This window comes from Oenanthe melanoleuca, chromosome 9 (genome assembly GCF_029582105.1).
Source record: "Oenanthe melanoleuca isolate GR-GAL-2019-014 chromosome 9, OMel1.0, whole genome shotgun sequence".
In the NCBI taxonomy this organism is placed as follows: domain Eukaryota; kingdom Metazoa; phylum Chordata; class Aves; order Passeriformes; family Muscicapidae; genus Oenanthe; species Oenanthe melanoleuca.
In genome coordinates this window covers 4,357,408-4,371,517 of record NC_079343.1, presented here as the reverse complement: position 1 = coordinate 4,371,517, position 14,110 = coordinate 4,357,408, and the positions used below count along the sequence as shown (strand labels likewise).

General features: G+C 53.6%; 2 protein-coding genes across 2 annotated transcripts; one reads left to right on the top strand and one right to left on the bottom strand.

Moving 5' to 3' along the window:
* Nucleotides 1–386: 386 nt before the first annotated feature.
* Nucleotides 387–8,759, top strand: LOC130256927 (galactose-3-O-sulfotransferase 2-like). The gene is made up of 4 exons (XM_056499091.1): nt 387–415; nt 4,128–4,238; nt 4,778–5,657; nt 7,456–8,759. Exons 1-4 carry the CDS (start codon nt 387–389, stop codon nt 8,254–8,256), a joined length of 1,821 nt encoding a protein of 606 aa, XP_056355066.1. The 3' UTR covers nt 8,257–8,759.
* Nucleotides 8,760–10,140: 1,381 nt separating this feature from the next.
* Nucleotides 10,141–13,166, bottom strand: LOC130257063 (aquaporin-12-like). The gene is given in 4 exon segments (XM_056499334.1): nt 10,141–11,072; nt 11,722–11,838; nt 12,264–12,920; nt 12,923–13,166. Coding segments are annotated over 4 exon segments (1,200 nt in total). The 3' UTR covers nt 10,141–10,890.
* Between the last annotated feature and the right edge of the window lie 944 nt (nt 13,167–14,110).

The window sequence follows — 14,110 nt, the reverse complement described above, 5'->3', positions numbered from 1 at the left end:
TGGGGACACCAAGAGCTCAGCAGCCACAACCAACTCTGCCCTCAGCTTTGCCAAGAGGCAAAATCAGGATGTGACAAACGAAAAGAAAGGGTCCAAGTGGAGCTCCAGCAGCCATGGGTGAAACCAAGGAGTGAGGCAGGACACTGGCATGCACAGCCTGCCCAGCGTGACGTGGCAGGGGAGAAGGTGCCACTCACCCTCTCGGAGCTGGGCACTCCCTGGGGCAGGCACAGGGCTCTGCAGGGAAGCTCTGACGGCATTTCTGTCCCGTGCCCCCTCCAGGGAGGGGCCTCTGGCCACAGCACACACTCCAGGCTCCAGGTGTTTGCATTGCAGTCTCCTGGGTGGATGATAACCACCAGCTCCAGCCAAGGCTCCAGCTCACCATGCTGAAGTTCAGAAGGTATTTGATCACGTAAGTGGAATATTTTTATGTATTTATTTGAGTAAAGTACTGTTCCCTAAGTAAAATTCTCCTTCCATCCTACCCAGAGGTGATGTCCTGATGTCCTTGGGAAATAGTTGAAGTGGTGATGGGAAAGGGCAGGGCAGATGTTTCTGCTCCACATCAGGGCAGTCTGAGGTGATGGGGATTTTCCCTTCTGGTGATGCTCCAAGGGCAGCTGGAAAACAGCATCTTTTTATTATACTTAATAATATATACTTATTATACTTAATATATTATATTACCACAAAATGAGGAGAATGGCACAGACCTTAGCAATGGGATGCTCATCCCTCCTGCAGAATCCCAGGTGAGGGACCCCCAAATGTGGAGCAGAAATGTGTTTCTGTGCAAGCTTTTCACATGGCAACCCCCAGGGTGAGGTGCCCTCTTCCACAGCCTCTGGTTTGGACAGGAGGGATGAGGGAAGGGCAAGGCTTGACTGCAGCAGAGTCCTTTGGCTGGGGGACAGCTGCAGGGTGAGAGGGCTCAGGGTTATTCCCAACCCAGCCTTCAAGTGTGGGGTGGGCACTGACACAGGCAGGCAGTGCCATTGTGCCCTTGCTGTGCTACCTGAGCATCCTGCTGGCCATTTTGCCCAATTTCTCATTTACTGCCAAAAAAAAAAAAAAAAAAATGGCTCCAGTGACTGTCAGAGGGAGCAGGCTGTGGCTGGTGTATTGTGTACATTAATTCCTTGTGCAGCTTTGCTCACTGCCTGAAAAAAATCTTTTTCTGCCACTCACCTGCCCCATGAGCTCAGCCTCAGCACCTCCCACAGCACCTGCAGCTGGCTGGGACCCTGAAACTCCCAGCCACAGACCCATCCTGGCTGGGGCTTGTGTTTCTGTGTTGGGCAGGGAAGGGGCACGGGTCAGAGGGATTGGAACAGGGGGAATAACAGAGGGGAACTCTGCAGCTCTGCTGAGGACAAGAAGCACCCTCTCCCCTGCTGGGGCTGGCACTGAGACAGCTGGAGCACCAGCCCTTGCAAAGATTTGAGCATCAGTTCAGGTTTGGATTGAATTCTTTGAGAGTAGGGGGATCCAGCTGCTCTGGCTCTTCCATGGAGCCCTTGCAGGTTAAACACCTTCCTCTTGTGGGTCTCAGGTGTTTACCTCTGCCCAAGGCACACATCCCTGATCCCAGCCCAGTGTGCAAATGGAGAGGAGGCTGTGCAGGGGTTACTCACAGAGGGCAGCTGGGCCTTTTCCAGGTTTGTTGTGCAGTTACATCTCACCAACCTGCTCCAGCCTCCAAGGCAAGGGCTGCTCATGCCCCACGTGCCAGTTACTGGATGTTTTGCTGCCTCCAATGCAACTCCTTGGCATTTTCAGTGCAAGTTTGAGTGCTGCCACTTTCTCCTGGATGTTCATATCTGCAGCCTGGAGGAGGGAAGGAAAGGCTCTGGCTTTGTGCCAGTCTGGCCAGCCCAACACGTGTTGTGTGCTCTTAGCTGGGTGTTCCACCAGCACAACAGCCACCTCAAAAGAGCCCAAGGACCTGGATCTTTCACACAGGTTGAAAGTTTAGGATCCCTGTGGAAGCAAGCCCAGAATTACACCTGCACAGCCATGGGAGTGGCAGAGGGTGCTGTCCCCATCTCTGCCTGGGGGGAAGTGTTCCATCATCCTCCTTCATCACTGTGTGCTCCTACAGACCCCCCAGGAGTTTGGGTGTACCCCTGAACATCACAGTGGTGCAGCTCTTCATTCCATTCTTGCTGCTTATCTTACCATGGGCAGCCAGATAAAATTATGATCAGCCTTGCCTGAAGGGATGGGGGAGTTGGATGGATCCAGAGGAATCACTTCATTCTCGAGCAGCTCCTCCCTCGCTGCCTTCTCCCTTTGTGGTCTCTCTGATCTCCCACATGGAGTTATTTCAACAAACCTTTCCAGCTCTGGGGCAGCCTTGGGTCTCTGCTTCAACCCTCCCTCTTTAACACCTCTTGGCATTTTTCTGCTCAATTATTTGTCACATCTGTTTATCTCTGACCTCACCAGGGTCTCCTTGTGCTACTGGCACATCCAGGCAGTGACCCACACGTGCATTTGCCACCTCCTGTCTCATCCAAGCTTGGCAGTCTGCTCCTCAACTGGCCAAGAGCATGGACACCTCCAGGTTGCCATGGGGATTGGGATGCTGTGATGCTGATGGGCAGTAATTTCATGCAGTAATAACACCTTCTGAATCCTCAGCAGCACTGCCACAGCCTAAAACCTGCCAGCCTGTCCAGTCCTGAGTACTTTAGACACCAAAATCCTCCTGGGATTGAAATTCCCCTCCTGGGAACCCCCCTGAGAATCTCAGCTCAGTGAAGGGACATTGCTGGGAGCAGAGCAGAATCCATGTCCATGAGTGACAGCAAGCAGTGCTGTCATTATCAAACTTCTACTTAATCATGACAGCTGCTGATTTTCCTGGAACAAGCCCAGTTTCTCAATAGCAAACCTAAATCCCTGGCTGGTAGCAGTGGGATGGATGTGGCCCCTTTGGACAGCCCATGTTTGTGTCACTGGAGATGGAGAAACCCTGGGACCAGCAGGTCTGTGCAGTCCCAGTCCCACTGTCTTGGTCCAAAGCTGCAGGAAACCAGAAATGCCAATGATCCCAGGCTGGCTGCTGGAATGCAGCTTCCAAGCAGGCTCTGCCCAAATTTCTGCTTTCATTAATTCCTCCCATTTAGATCCTTGCTGCTTGTGGCCCTCCCTCCCTCCCTGAGAGGGGAGAGCAGCCACCTGGGGCTTCCCCCACAGCAGAGCCCAATCCTGGAGGGTTTAACCAGAGTACAATCATCTCCTGTTGTGCAACAGTGGGCAAAAACCAGCAGAATAATGGAATCATTCAGGTTGCAAAAGCCCTCTAAGATCATCAAGGCCAATCTTTCCCCCAGCATTGCCATCACCAACCCATGACTCCAAGTGTTGGGACTGGACAACCTTTTGTGAAAAAATAAAATACAAGCAAATCCTTATTCCCAGGAAATTCAGCCCCTCCACCATTCCACTGAAGATTAAAGCCAAAATCAAGCTCCACCAGGGTTTACAGCAAGCCCTACAAACAGAAGGAGCCCTGTGGCAGCATTTCCATGGCCTTAACATCACCAAGCACAGCCCAAACCCTGACAGCACAGTTCTGATGGCCTGCAGAAATCCCACTGCAGACATGGCTAAAACCAGACTGAAATCCAGGCACTGCTGGGGCCCCCATGGTGGTTTCACATCTGCAGCCACAGCTGGAGCAGATGGCAGCCCAACAGCAGAGAGTGGAGAGGGCAGGGGGGAAAAAAAGGAGTTTTATTGTGCAGGTTGATAAAGGATCCTGATCCTTGGGCAGGGAACAGCCTGGGACTGCCCTGCTCCTGCTGCCTGGGGGGAGCTCAGGCTGCTCCAGGAGGGTGTCCCTGAGCAGCCAAGGCACTCTGTGGTTATCACTGTTTGCTTTTCAGCACAATGTCTGTGGCCCATCTGGAAATTTCCACGAGGCTGCACTGCTGGGGCTCAGCAGCTCCTCGGTTATCGCTGCCTCTGCATCATTTCCGCCCCTGAAAACCCGACCTTGCCCCAAATAAAGATAAAAAATGAAAAACTTCAGGGTGCCTGTCCCGCCTGCCTCACACACATCACCAGTTTTGGCTTTTTCTCCCCATGAATAGTCCCAAACTTCTGTTTCCCTGCAGGAAGCTGAGTGCAATCTACAGGTGCCAGCCAGGTCGGCTCTGGATCTCCTTCAGCCTCCTCATCCTCCTCCTGGTCACACTTCAGGTTGTGGAGAAGCTGCAGCCTCCTGGGTAGGTCCTGAGCAGAATTATAAACCTGCACCTGGTTCTCCAGCCTGTCACTGGCCACTGAGGTTCAGAATCACCCTCCTGAAAACCACCCAGCAGGGTTTTCCTTAGTCAGGGAGGAAGATCCAGGTGAGAGAGAGCCCTCTGGGGGTCCCACATCTCATCCCTGTGCCCTGGCCAGAGCTAAGCCCACCCCCAAATCCCAACTCCCCACAAAACCCTACAGCCCTTGAGCCCAGTCTGGGGTTATCTGCAACCATTCCTCCAGCCTCTCCAGACCACCAGCTCCTCTCTCTCCTTTCCCCTTCCACCATCCTGTCATGCTCCAGCAAGACAGAGACACTGCCACATCACTGCTGACCTGTCCCTCTCATAGAAACACTGGGGCTCTAAAGGACCCCCAAAAGGATCAAGCCCAAGTTCTTGCACCCAGTCCAAGAAAAGAGGGAAATGTGTTTTGGGGTGACTTTGGGGGGCTCACTGGAGGAGGAGCTGCCTCTGCACTGACTCCCACAGCTGAGATTGTGTCCTCCCCATCACAGGAGCTGCCAGTGTGAGCTGGAGAGGGGCCTGCAGCAGACCCTGGGCCATGGGCTCAGCCCTGCCCTGCTGTGGGACAATGACTCCCCCCAGGGGCACAGGGAAGCTGAGCCAGCCCCTGCTTCCACTGAGGATGTTCTCAGGATGGATCTGTACTTCAGGCAGGAGACCCCTGGGGAAAGCAGCCCAGAGGAGCTCTGGGTGCAGCAGCCTGAGGAGAGCAGAGAGAAGGTGAAAGCCCATCTGTCACCCAGGGAGCTGAGACCCCAGCTCCTTGGCCTGGAAAAAGCAGCCAGAGAAAGTCCTGCTCCAATTCTCCTTCCTTTGGCAGAAGCTGTCACCAGCAAGTTCATCTTGGCAAACAGGCCGAGCACAGAGGAGCAGAGGGGAATGTCCCCAGCTGGAATGGTGCAGCTGGAGGGACAGAGCCAGACTCAGCCTCTAGCTGTGAGCTCTCCCCAGCCTGAGTGGGGCAGCTCTCTCACACAGCCCCTCCCAAACTCAGCTCAACCGCTGCAGGCAGAGGATTCTCATAACCTGCAGACAGGACTTTTCCCAAACTGGACAGAAGCCTTTCGAATCAAAGAGGTAACATCTGGAGAAGGTCAGCAAGCCAGAGGGGTCACCTCTCAAGGCAAGGTGTGCAAGCCCAAGACTGACATCGTTTTCCTGAAAGTCCACAAGAGCGCCAGCAGCACCGTCATGAACATCCTGTTCCGCTTTGGCGAGACTCACAACCTCACCTTTGCCTTCCCCCAGGGCGGGGGCTTCCAGCTCTCCTACCCCTACCACTTCCTGGCCAGGTTCGTGCAGGGATTCTCCCCGCACAGCCCCCGGCGCTTCAACATCCTCTGCCACCACATGCGCTTCCTGCAGCCGGAGGTACGGGGGACAGGGACAGGGGACACGGGACAGGGGGACACGGGACAGGGGGACACGGGACAGGGGACAGGGGACAAGGGACAGGGGGACAGAGGACAGGGGGACAGGGGACGGGGGGACAGGGGGACAGGGGACACGGGACAGGGGACGCGGGACAGGGGACGCGGGACAGGGGACAGGGACGTGGGACCGAGGCACGGGGGACAGGGGGACAGGGGACAGGGGCACCGGGACAGGGGGACAGGGGGACAGGGGGACAGGGGGACAGGGGGACAGGGGCTCCTGACTGTAATTGTGTTGGGATGGGCTGGACTGGCACCACCAGCAGTCCTTTATTAGAAAGCTTCTCATGCTTTCTTTCAGTGGATTTCTCTCAGGCAGATCCACACAGCTCTGACTCCTTCTCTCCTCCCTCCTTCTTCCTTCTGCATGACTGGCTAAACCAAATCCTGTCCCTGATCCAGCCACCCAACCCTGTCTGTCCCTTGCATGACCACACATCCCTTCCTCCTCACAGCACAGCCTAAACTCCAGCAGACCCTACATCTCAAGCTCCAACTCCAACTGCATCTAGTAGCCCACTAGCTAATTCTTTTGTAACACTGAACCTCATTGGGCAGGGACAGATGTTTCCACTCCTCAGTACAGCCAGAATTCATCAGGAGAGATTGCCTTCTATATCCTTTCAACCTGTCTTCCCACACTTGTCAAGCACATAAACTCTGCAGGGATGATCTAAAGAGAGCCAGGATTGCCCACGGGTACCTGGCATGTTGTTGGCATCTCCTGAGAGCTTCTGTGAGCAGGTTTGATGAAGCCCTGTGCTGTGAGCCATGGCAAAGGGGGGAGACAGCAGCTGTAGCATCAGCAGCTCTCATCTCTTTCTTGTCTGGTGGGGCCTGGGACGTGTCCTGCTGCCTGGACAGGACAGAGGGGACCAGCTGTGCATCAGCCCAGGTCAGCTGTGGCAGCATCCACCCCTCTGGGTGCCACCTGGGGACAGATGGACATGGGGAAAGGGAAGGGGATGGGCAGTGTGATAACTGATAAAAGATTTGTGTTAATCATAAAAGTATTGGGGTTTGTATAAACCAGAATACTAAGGTCTGAGGTAAGGCATGGACCTAGATAAAGGAAAATATAAGATTAAATAATTCTGGTTTAAATCCCCCAGTTATGGTTATTATGTTTTCTAAATAAGTTGTATCTACTACCAGTTTGCAAAACAAGACTTTCCCATAGCCCTGATAGATTTTGCAAAATCAGATTTCCTGCCTTTGTGTAATCAATTGCTGCCTATCTACCCAGACCAAACTTCCCAACTTCTGCTGTTCTTCATCTACCAAGACCAGATGGTTATCTATAAGACTTGACAAATTGCTCAGAGTCTTCACAAATGTTTTTTGACCACCACTGCTTACCTGGCAAAATTATAACAGCAAAAAACCAACAATTATTGATTACAATGAAAAAACTATCCTATAAAGAGAAGCTGCAAACCGAAGTTCAATGGAGCGTGGAGTGGGCGGTGACCCCTCACGTTTTCCCCAGAGCTGCATTGCTCTGTCTATATAAAATAGAGCAATCTAAATTTTGCTGAATATCGAGACTTTTTGTTTCTCGTTTATAACAGCAGTATCTCCATCCCTGCTGCGGCAGCCCATTGTGGGGAGTTCCTTTGATGAGCTGCACCCTGAAATCCCCCCAGCATCCCCCACCTCCATCCCCAGCAGGTGCGTGGGCGAGCGGGTCCGTTCTCCCTGCCCCACCTTCAAACCCTCCTTTTTCTCCTCCGCAGGTGCAGAAAGTGGTGCCCAGCTCCGCCGTGTACTTCTCCATCCTGAGGAACCCGGTGCAGCTGATGGAGTCCTCCTTCGTGTACTACAAGGGAGCGTCAGCCTTCTCTCGTGTGCGCAGCCTGGAGGAGTTCCTGCGCCAGCCCCAGCGCTACTACGACCCCTCCCGCGGCGACCGCCACTACGCCAGGAACCTCATGACCTTCGATTTCGGCTTCAACCCCGACGGAGATGTGTCCCCCGAGCGGGTGCAGCTCATGCTGAGAGCCATCGAGGCGTCCTTCGACTTTCTGCTCATCTCCGAGTACTTCGACGAGTCCATGGTGCTGCTGAAGGAGATGCTGTGCTGGGACCTGGACAGCGTCGTGTCCTTCCCTCTCAACTCGCGGGACAGCAGCACCAAATCCTCGCTGCCGGCGCACTCCGTGGAGCGGCTGAAGGCGTGGAACAGGCTGGACTGGGAGATCTACACGCACTTCAACCGGAGTTTTTGGGAGCGCATCGAGCGCCACATCGGCGCGGCGCGGCTGCGGCGGGAGCTGCGGGCGCTGCGGGCGCGGCGGGCGCAGCTGGCGGGGATCTGCCTGCAGGGCACGGGCAGCGTGGCCCCCAAGGACATCAAGGACTCGTCCCTGCGGCCGCTGCAGCACGGCGGGGCCCGGATCCTGGGCTACAACCTCAAGCAGGGCTTGGATGGCGAGCTGGAGCGGACGTGCCGGCGGCTGGTGACGCCGGAGCTGCAGTACAGCAGCCTGCTCTACAAGAAGCAGTTCCCCCCGCAGCCCCCCGAGACCCCCCGGTGATCCACCAAAATACTCAACTGTGACGGACAAAAGACTCTCTAGCATTTAAAGTTGGGAAGTGTGTGTTTATTCGTTAGAGGTAATCCTCTAACACGCGCTGCAAAATCACAGGCGGTCACAGAGTCTATTTATTGGATTCAACGAATTTTTAAAGGATTTAAAATTAAAGGATTCAAACAAGTACATATTCATAATAACAGCCCCTCCCACCCCCCGCTTCCTATGGTAATTAGCTGGAATAGCTATTAAGCATTGATTGACTTCTTAAATTAAGTCTGGGGTCGTTTATGTGGGGAGGGGTCTTAAAAGGAGGAAGTAAGGTGACTCTTCCTCACCCTAAACTCTCGACCTTTTCTATCAATGACAATACAAATGATTTCTGGGGATAGCCCAATTTTCCAAAGAATGGGTTTCTGGGTGCATTGTCTATGTTCCTTTGGGTCTGCTCACTAGTTTCATCTTTTCCCATTGTAAGCACAGCTGAGCAAACATAAAATGACAGACAATCAATTAGTTAAGTTTCAGCCAACTGCTTCAAGCTCGCTTTTCCTTTTTACTTCTAACTTTTAATTATTTTTAGCAAGGTAACTAAAATCCTGATTTTCTAAGCCAGCACGCCCTTCTCCATCCAGAGGGAAATCCCCCCCCAGGCTGCAGCTGAAGCCTCTAGAATCCAGGGGTGCAGCCCAAATCCTCAGCCCTGCACCACAAACTGCAGCAGAGCAGGGTCAAGCTATAAATCAGTTTGGAGTTTGATTTACAGCTTGGGAATCAGTCATTACCATGCTGGAAAAGCAGCCTCTTAATTAAAAATAACAACAAGCACTGTCACTCCTTAAATTCCCCTTAGTTACATCAGTCTGTCCAGTAGATGATCTCCCCAGAAGCACACCCCAAACATTAGAATATATCTTCATGTGTCCTGAAAAGTGAGGGGGGGGGGGGGGGAAACCAAAAAAAAAAAAAAAAAAGGGAAAAGGAAGCCCAGCATTATTTTGTGGGAGGACAATTCAGCCTGACTTTTCTCATCCTGCACTTCTCCTTGAATCAAAAGCAGAGCCAGAAAATCAGCTGGGATAAACAGAGGCCCCATCTTTGGCTTTTCAGCACAATTCCCAAACCAAAAGAGGTTCTGAAAAATTCATCAGGAGCATCCCAGGCTCTGCCTGGGGCAACCACAAAGAGCCTCAAAGGTTTCAGTTTCCTCCCAAAGTCTCCTGCTCAGTTTAACCAGGAAAAAAGCCAGACTGTGCTCCCAGTGCCAAGCATCCAGCCTGGCTCAAGGAGAGGGCACCATCTGGGGGTTTTGCTCCATGGCTTTGGGGTTCTGTGTGTTCCATAAAGTTTCATCTCTGAGGCACATCCGTGTGTGGCTGTGCTGGTCCCTTACTTCATTTGGGATGTGGGTGGGCTCGTGGTTTCAGAGGTCTGGGGCTCCTGGGGGCTGCAGGTCCCCCCAGAGGGTGATCCCAGAGGAGATGGGCTGGGATGGGCAGCCCAGAGGCCGTGCAGGACCCTGGGGTTGTCTCCCCATGGAGCAGAGAGGTGGGAGGAGCAGGGCTGGGCACGGGTACCAGACCTGCCTCTGACACCTCCTCTCCAGCTTTAACTAGGTGCCACTTGCTTATTCCCTGCTTGCACCTCAGGAAATAGGAGCAGGTCATTCCTGATCCAGGGCAGAGATCCTGGAACAGCCAGAGCATCACCATCTCCCTGTGCTGTCCCTGGGGGGAGCACCCAGGGTGCAGCTCCCATGGGTGCCCTGGCCCCAGCACAGCCCAGGGGGAGCCTCATCTCCCAGCTGGTGGTTTGGCCATCACAGTGACTCCCATTTTCAGGGATGGCTCCCAGGAATGACATCACTCACCAAATGCCAACCAGAGCATTTATTTTTATTATTTTTTTTCCACAAACTGTAATTTTATAGTTAGGAGTATTTCACATAGACACAGAGCAGAGCCCAGGGATGCACTTGCTCAACCAGCAGCTGCCTGGGTCTCTTTGTTTTTTTTTCACAGACCCTTTGTGCACCATTTCTTGATGTTTTACAGCACCAACACCCAGGCTAAACACATCCCCAGAGGAGCAGGGGCTCCTGTGGCCAGTGAACTCTCTTGCCTTGGAGCATTTTTAATTCCACTCCAAGACTTGCCAGGTTCAGCCTGTGCAATTCAAGGACTTCGGGTCAAGTTTAACTCAAAACCCACCAATTTTTAACCAGTATCCATTGAAAACTCCAAAGATAAAAGCCTGTTTCCTCCCCATCCCAAGTGTCCAAGGCAGTAACTGGCTTTTATTTTGTTTTTATGGCTGCAAGAGACCCAGTGGGGTCATTGCAGGCATTGCAGGATGCAATAACCCCGAGTTGCTCAAGCCTGCCCATGGAATGGTCCCAGCTTTCTCTAAAATTCCTGGCAGGATAAAACAACCAGCAATTTATCCAAAAGCATTCAGTGTTTTCTCTCTTGAGGCAGCAGTGTGGGCTTCAAACAGTTCAGGCTCTCCAAGGAGGCTTTCAAAGCAGTTCCCAAAGGAGCTCAGGATCCTGCAAGGATTCCTTTGTGATGCTTGAAGGGCTGAAGGAGCACAGCAAAATCCTCCAAACCAGGAAAAGGGCTGCAAAAGCCCCTGGCCTCAGGCACGGGGCTCTGAGTTGCTCTTCCCCCCTTTCCTCTTCCCCTGTGGTTTGTCACCCTCCAGCTGTGCTGCCACCTTTGCCTTGGGCACCCTGTACTTGCTCTTCTGGCTGTAGAGGAGGTTTTTCTGGAAGAGGCGTGGGATGTTGCCCTGGAACAGCAGGAGGGCAGCGAGCATCCCTGCAATGAGAGCACAGACCCTTCCAAGTGCTGTGTCGAGCATCTCCACAGCTCAGCAGCAGCTTGGGATCCTTGTCACAACCCTCACCATGACCAAAAGGCAGCACAGCACCACTGAATCCCCAGGGAGAGCTCAGGGAGCCTTGCTGTGCTGCTTTAAGGAGAATTTACCACTGTGTCCCTGGCCCATAATGCTTGTTTTGATCCATAAAGCACCCCAGGGGTTTTCTGGCAGAGAATCATTAATCATCAAGGTTGGAAAAGTCCTCTGCAAAGTCCAGCCATGCCTCAGTGCTGCCACAGTCACCACTGGTGGTGACCTGAGTGCCACACCCACATGGATTTTAAACCCCTGCAGGGATGGTGTCCCCACCACTGCCTTCAGCTGAGTGTGCCTGACCACCCTTCAGGGAAAAGAATTTCCAGCCTAAACTTCCCCTGGGCCATCTTGAGGCAATTTCCTCTTGTCCCATCACTGTTATCTGTTGTTTTTTAAAAAAATCGAATAGCAAAGAGATGACCCCAGAAACAAGAAGACAGGATAGAAAATAACACCTGCCACTGGCAGCCCCAAGCTCAGCCCTTTGCCAGGTTACACTGAGCACTTCTGCCTTGCCCCATGCCAGCTCCTGCCCTGGGAAGGTCTCACCTGCGAGGGGCCCCAGCCAGTAAACCTGGATGTAGTCCCAGAAGCTGCTCCCCGAGCACTGGAAGGTGGTGGCTGTGGCCAGGGCAGGGTTGAAGAAGGCCCCCGTGAATGGTCCAGCTGTGGGGGAAGAGAAACGTGGCCAAGAGTCCCACAGCATCCTCTGGAACTCTGACAAAGGGCTGTGACCCTGCCTGCCTGCCTTCTTGGAGTGGGGAAATCCCACTTTTATCACTCTGAACTTTGTGGGAGGCAGGAAAGCTCAGTGCAGGACTGAAGGAGATTCCAGGGAAGTGATCCCAGTCTGGAGCTATGGCTGTGAGCCAGCACTCACCTGCAGCCCACATACCCCAAACTGCCATCTTCATCCCAAAATGAACATTCCCCAAATAATAGAAAACAAGCAAACCTTGTTAATCCCTACCTCTCCAGCCCTGTGAGATGGAAAGCAGGGGGCTGCTCCTCCCCACAAATGACTCAGAAGAGAAATGCCAGTGCTCACCTGTGCAGGTCAGGAAGGTGACAGAAACACCAGTGCTGCTCACCTGTGTAGGTCAGGAAGGTGACAGTGGCTGCCAGCACGGGGACCCGGCACAGGGGGTGGCTGTGCCCCACCCTGAGGAGCACAAGGTGGAAGAGGAAGGAGCAGGAGCCCTCCACGAGGGCAGCGTGGGGCAGGGGGGCGCGGATGGAGGAGCTGCACTCGGGCGCGATCAGGTTCTGGATGAAGTGCAGCTGGGTCAGCTCCCAGGACCAGTAGAGGCGGGTGAGAGCCCAGCCCAGCCCTGCACCCAGAGCCTGGGCCAGCAGCTTGGCCCCTGCGGCCCCCAGGCTGCAGCGCAGCAGCAGGAACTCCTGCACACACACCGTGGGGTTGGCAGACGCGCCCTCGGAAGAGGCGCCGTGCGCAGCCGAGAGGAGGAAGAGCAGGGTCAGCACCACGTCCTGCCCAAAGCCACCACCCCAGGGGCCAATGTCCATCAGCATCCTCAGCTCCAGGCAGCTGGTGCACAGCTGGAATGAGCCAGCAAACTCCCTGGCAAGGCAGCTGTGCGTTCCAGGGGACAGGAATCTCTTGGAAAGCCACCTGAGCACCTGGCACACCCCAACAACCACAAAAAAAAATGCAATGGAGACATTCAAGCCGTCCATCTGTGCTGGGCAGAGGCTGGGAGGGAGCAGGGGAAGCTCCTGCACCTTCCCTTTATAAAGGCAAGCACCAGCACACGTGGCACAGCCTGACAGGCCTGGGGAAGGCCACAGGTGTGCTCCCCAATGCCAGTGCCACAGGGACTCTCAGCAGCTGGAGCAGCCACCAAGCTGTTTGTCCCAGCAAGGCCTGGTGTTATCTCCACCAGGCAGAGCCCCCAGCCCTGGCATTCACACCTGAGAGCCTCCAGCAGCTCCCCAGAGCTGACAGCTCTTCCAGAAGGAACAAAAAACTTCATTTTCTTTCTGCTTGGCTCCAATGCCTGTGGCTGCCCCTTCCCTGAAAGTGTCCAAAGCAAGGCTGGATGGGGTTTGGAGCAACCTGGGACAGTGGAAGGTGTCCTGCTCAGTGAGGGCATGGAAAGATCTGGGTTTAGGGCTCCTTCCAACCCAAACCATTCTGGGATTCCATGGTAAACAATACATGATGTGTCTGCTGGGCCATTTCCCTGATCTGCAGCACAAGTGTCACCACCCTGAGCCCACATTTGCCACCCCCAAGGCTCTCCAGCACCCCCAGGGCAGGCAGTGCTGGCAGTGACCCAGCTCCTATTTGGGCCATTGCATTTCCCCCGTGTCATTTATAAAAGAAATCAGCAGGAAACCCAGGTTTGAGGCACACCTGAGCTGGGATGAGGCTCTTCACACAGTTCAAGGTGGCTCCAGCAGTGCAGCCCAAGCCATGAAAATCAGGAGCAGATGCCCTGAATGCATTGGAGCCTCTCCCTTTGACAGCAGGAACACAACATTGTGGGGATGTTTGTGAAGGGCACAGCTCAGCATCTCCCCTGCACCACCCTCCTCCTTTCATCTTCCCTCCACACTCCTTTCCATCCCCCCAAAAACTGCCCTGCTTTTGGTCAGCCTGCCTCAGAACTTGCCCCAGTTTAATCTTTTTACCCCAATTCACCCTCCAGATGACAGGACAGGCACCCACCTTTCACCTCAAAAGAACAAATGACTTTGCTTGAATAACAGAAGATGGAATGTTCTTTAAGAGGCTCATAAATTAGTAATTTTGTCCTCAAGAAAATTGACCTCTGGCAGCAACAAAGTGCTGGTCAAAGCTACTCATCACTGCAGAACCAACCACAAAATATTTAACATCACAATCCAACTCAATTCTTTCCATCTCCCCTCCTTCTGTGCTTCTCAGGAGAAACCAGAACAGTTTTCTCTTTAG

Excerpts from the sequence above, each read along its gene's own strand:
- LOC130256927 (XM_056499091.1), top strand. The coding sequence starts at position 387 with ATGCTGAAGTTCAGAAGGTATTTGATCAC. Across the intron at positions 416-4,127 it reads TTCAGAAGGTATTTGATCAC|GAAGCTGAGTGCAATCTACA; the intron begins GTAAGTGGAATA and ends GTTTCCCTGCAG. Across the intron at positions 5,658-7,455 it reads TGCGCTTCCTGCAGCCGGAG|GTGCAGAAAGTGGTGCCCAG; the intron begins GTACGGGGGACA and ends TCTCCTCCGCAG.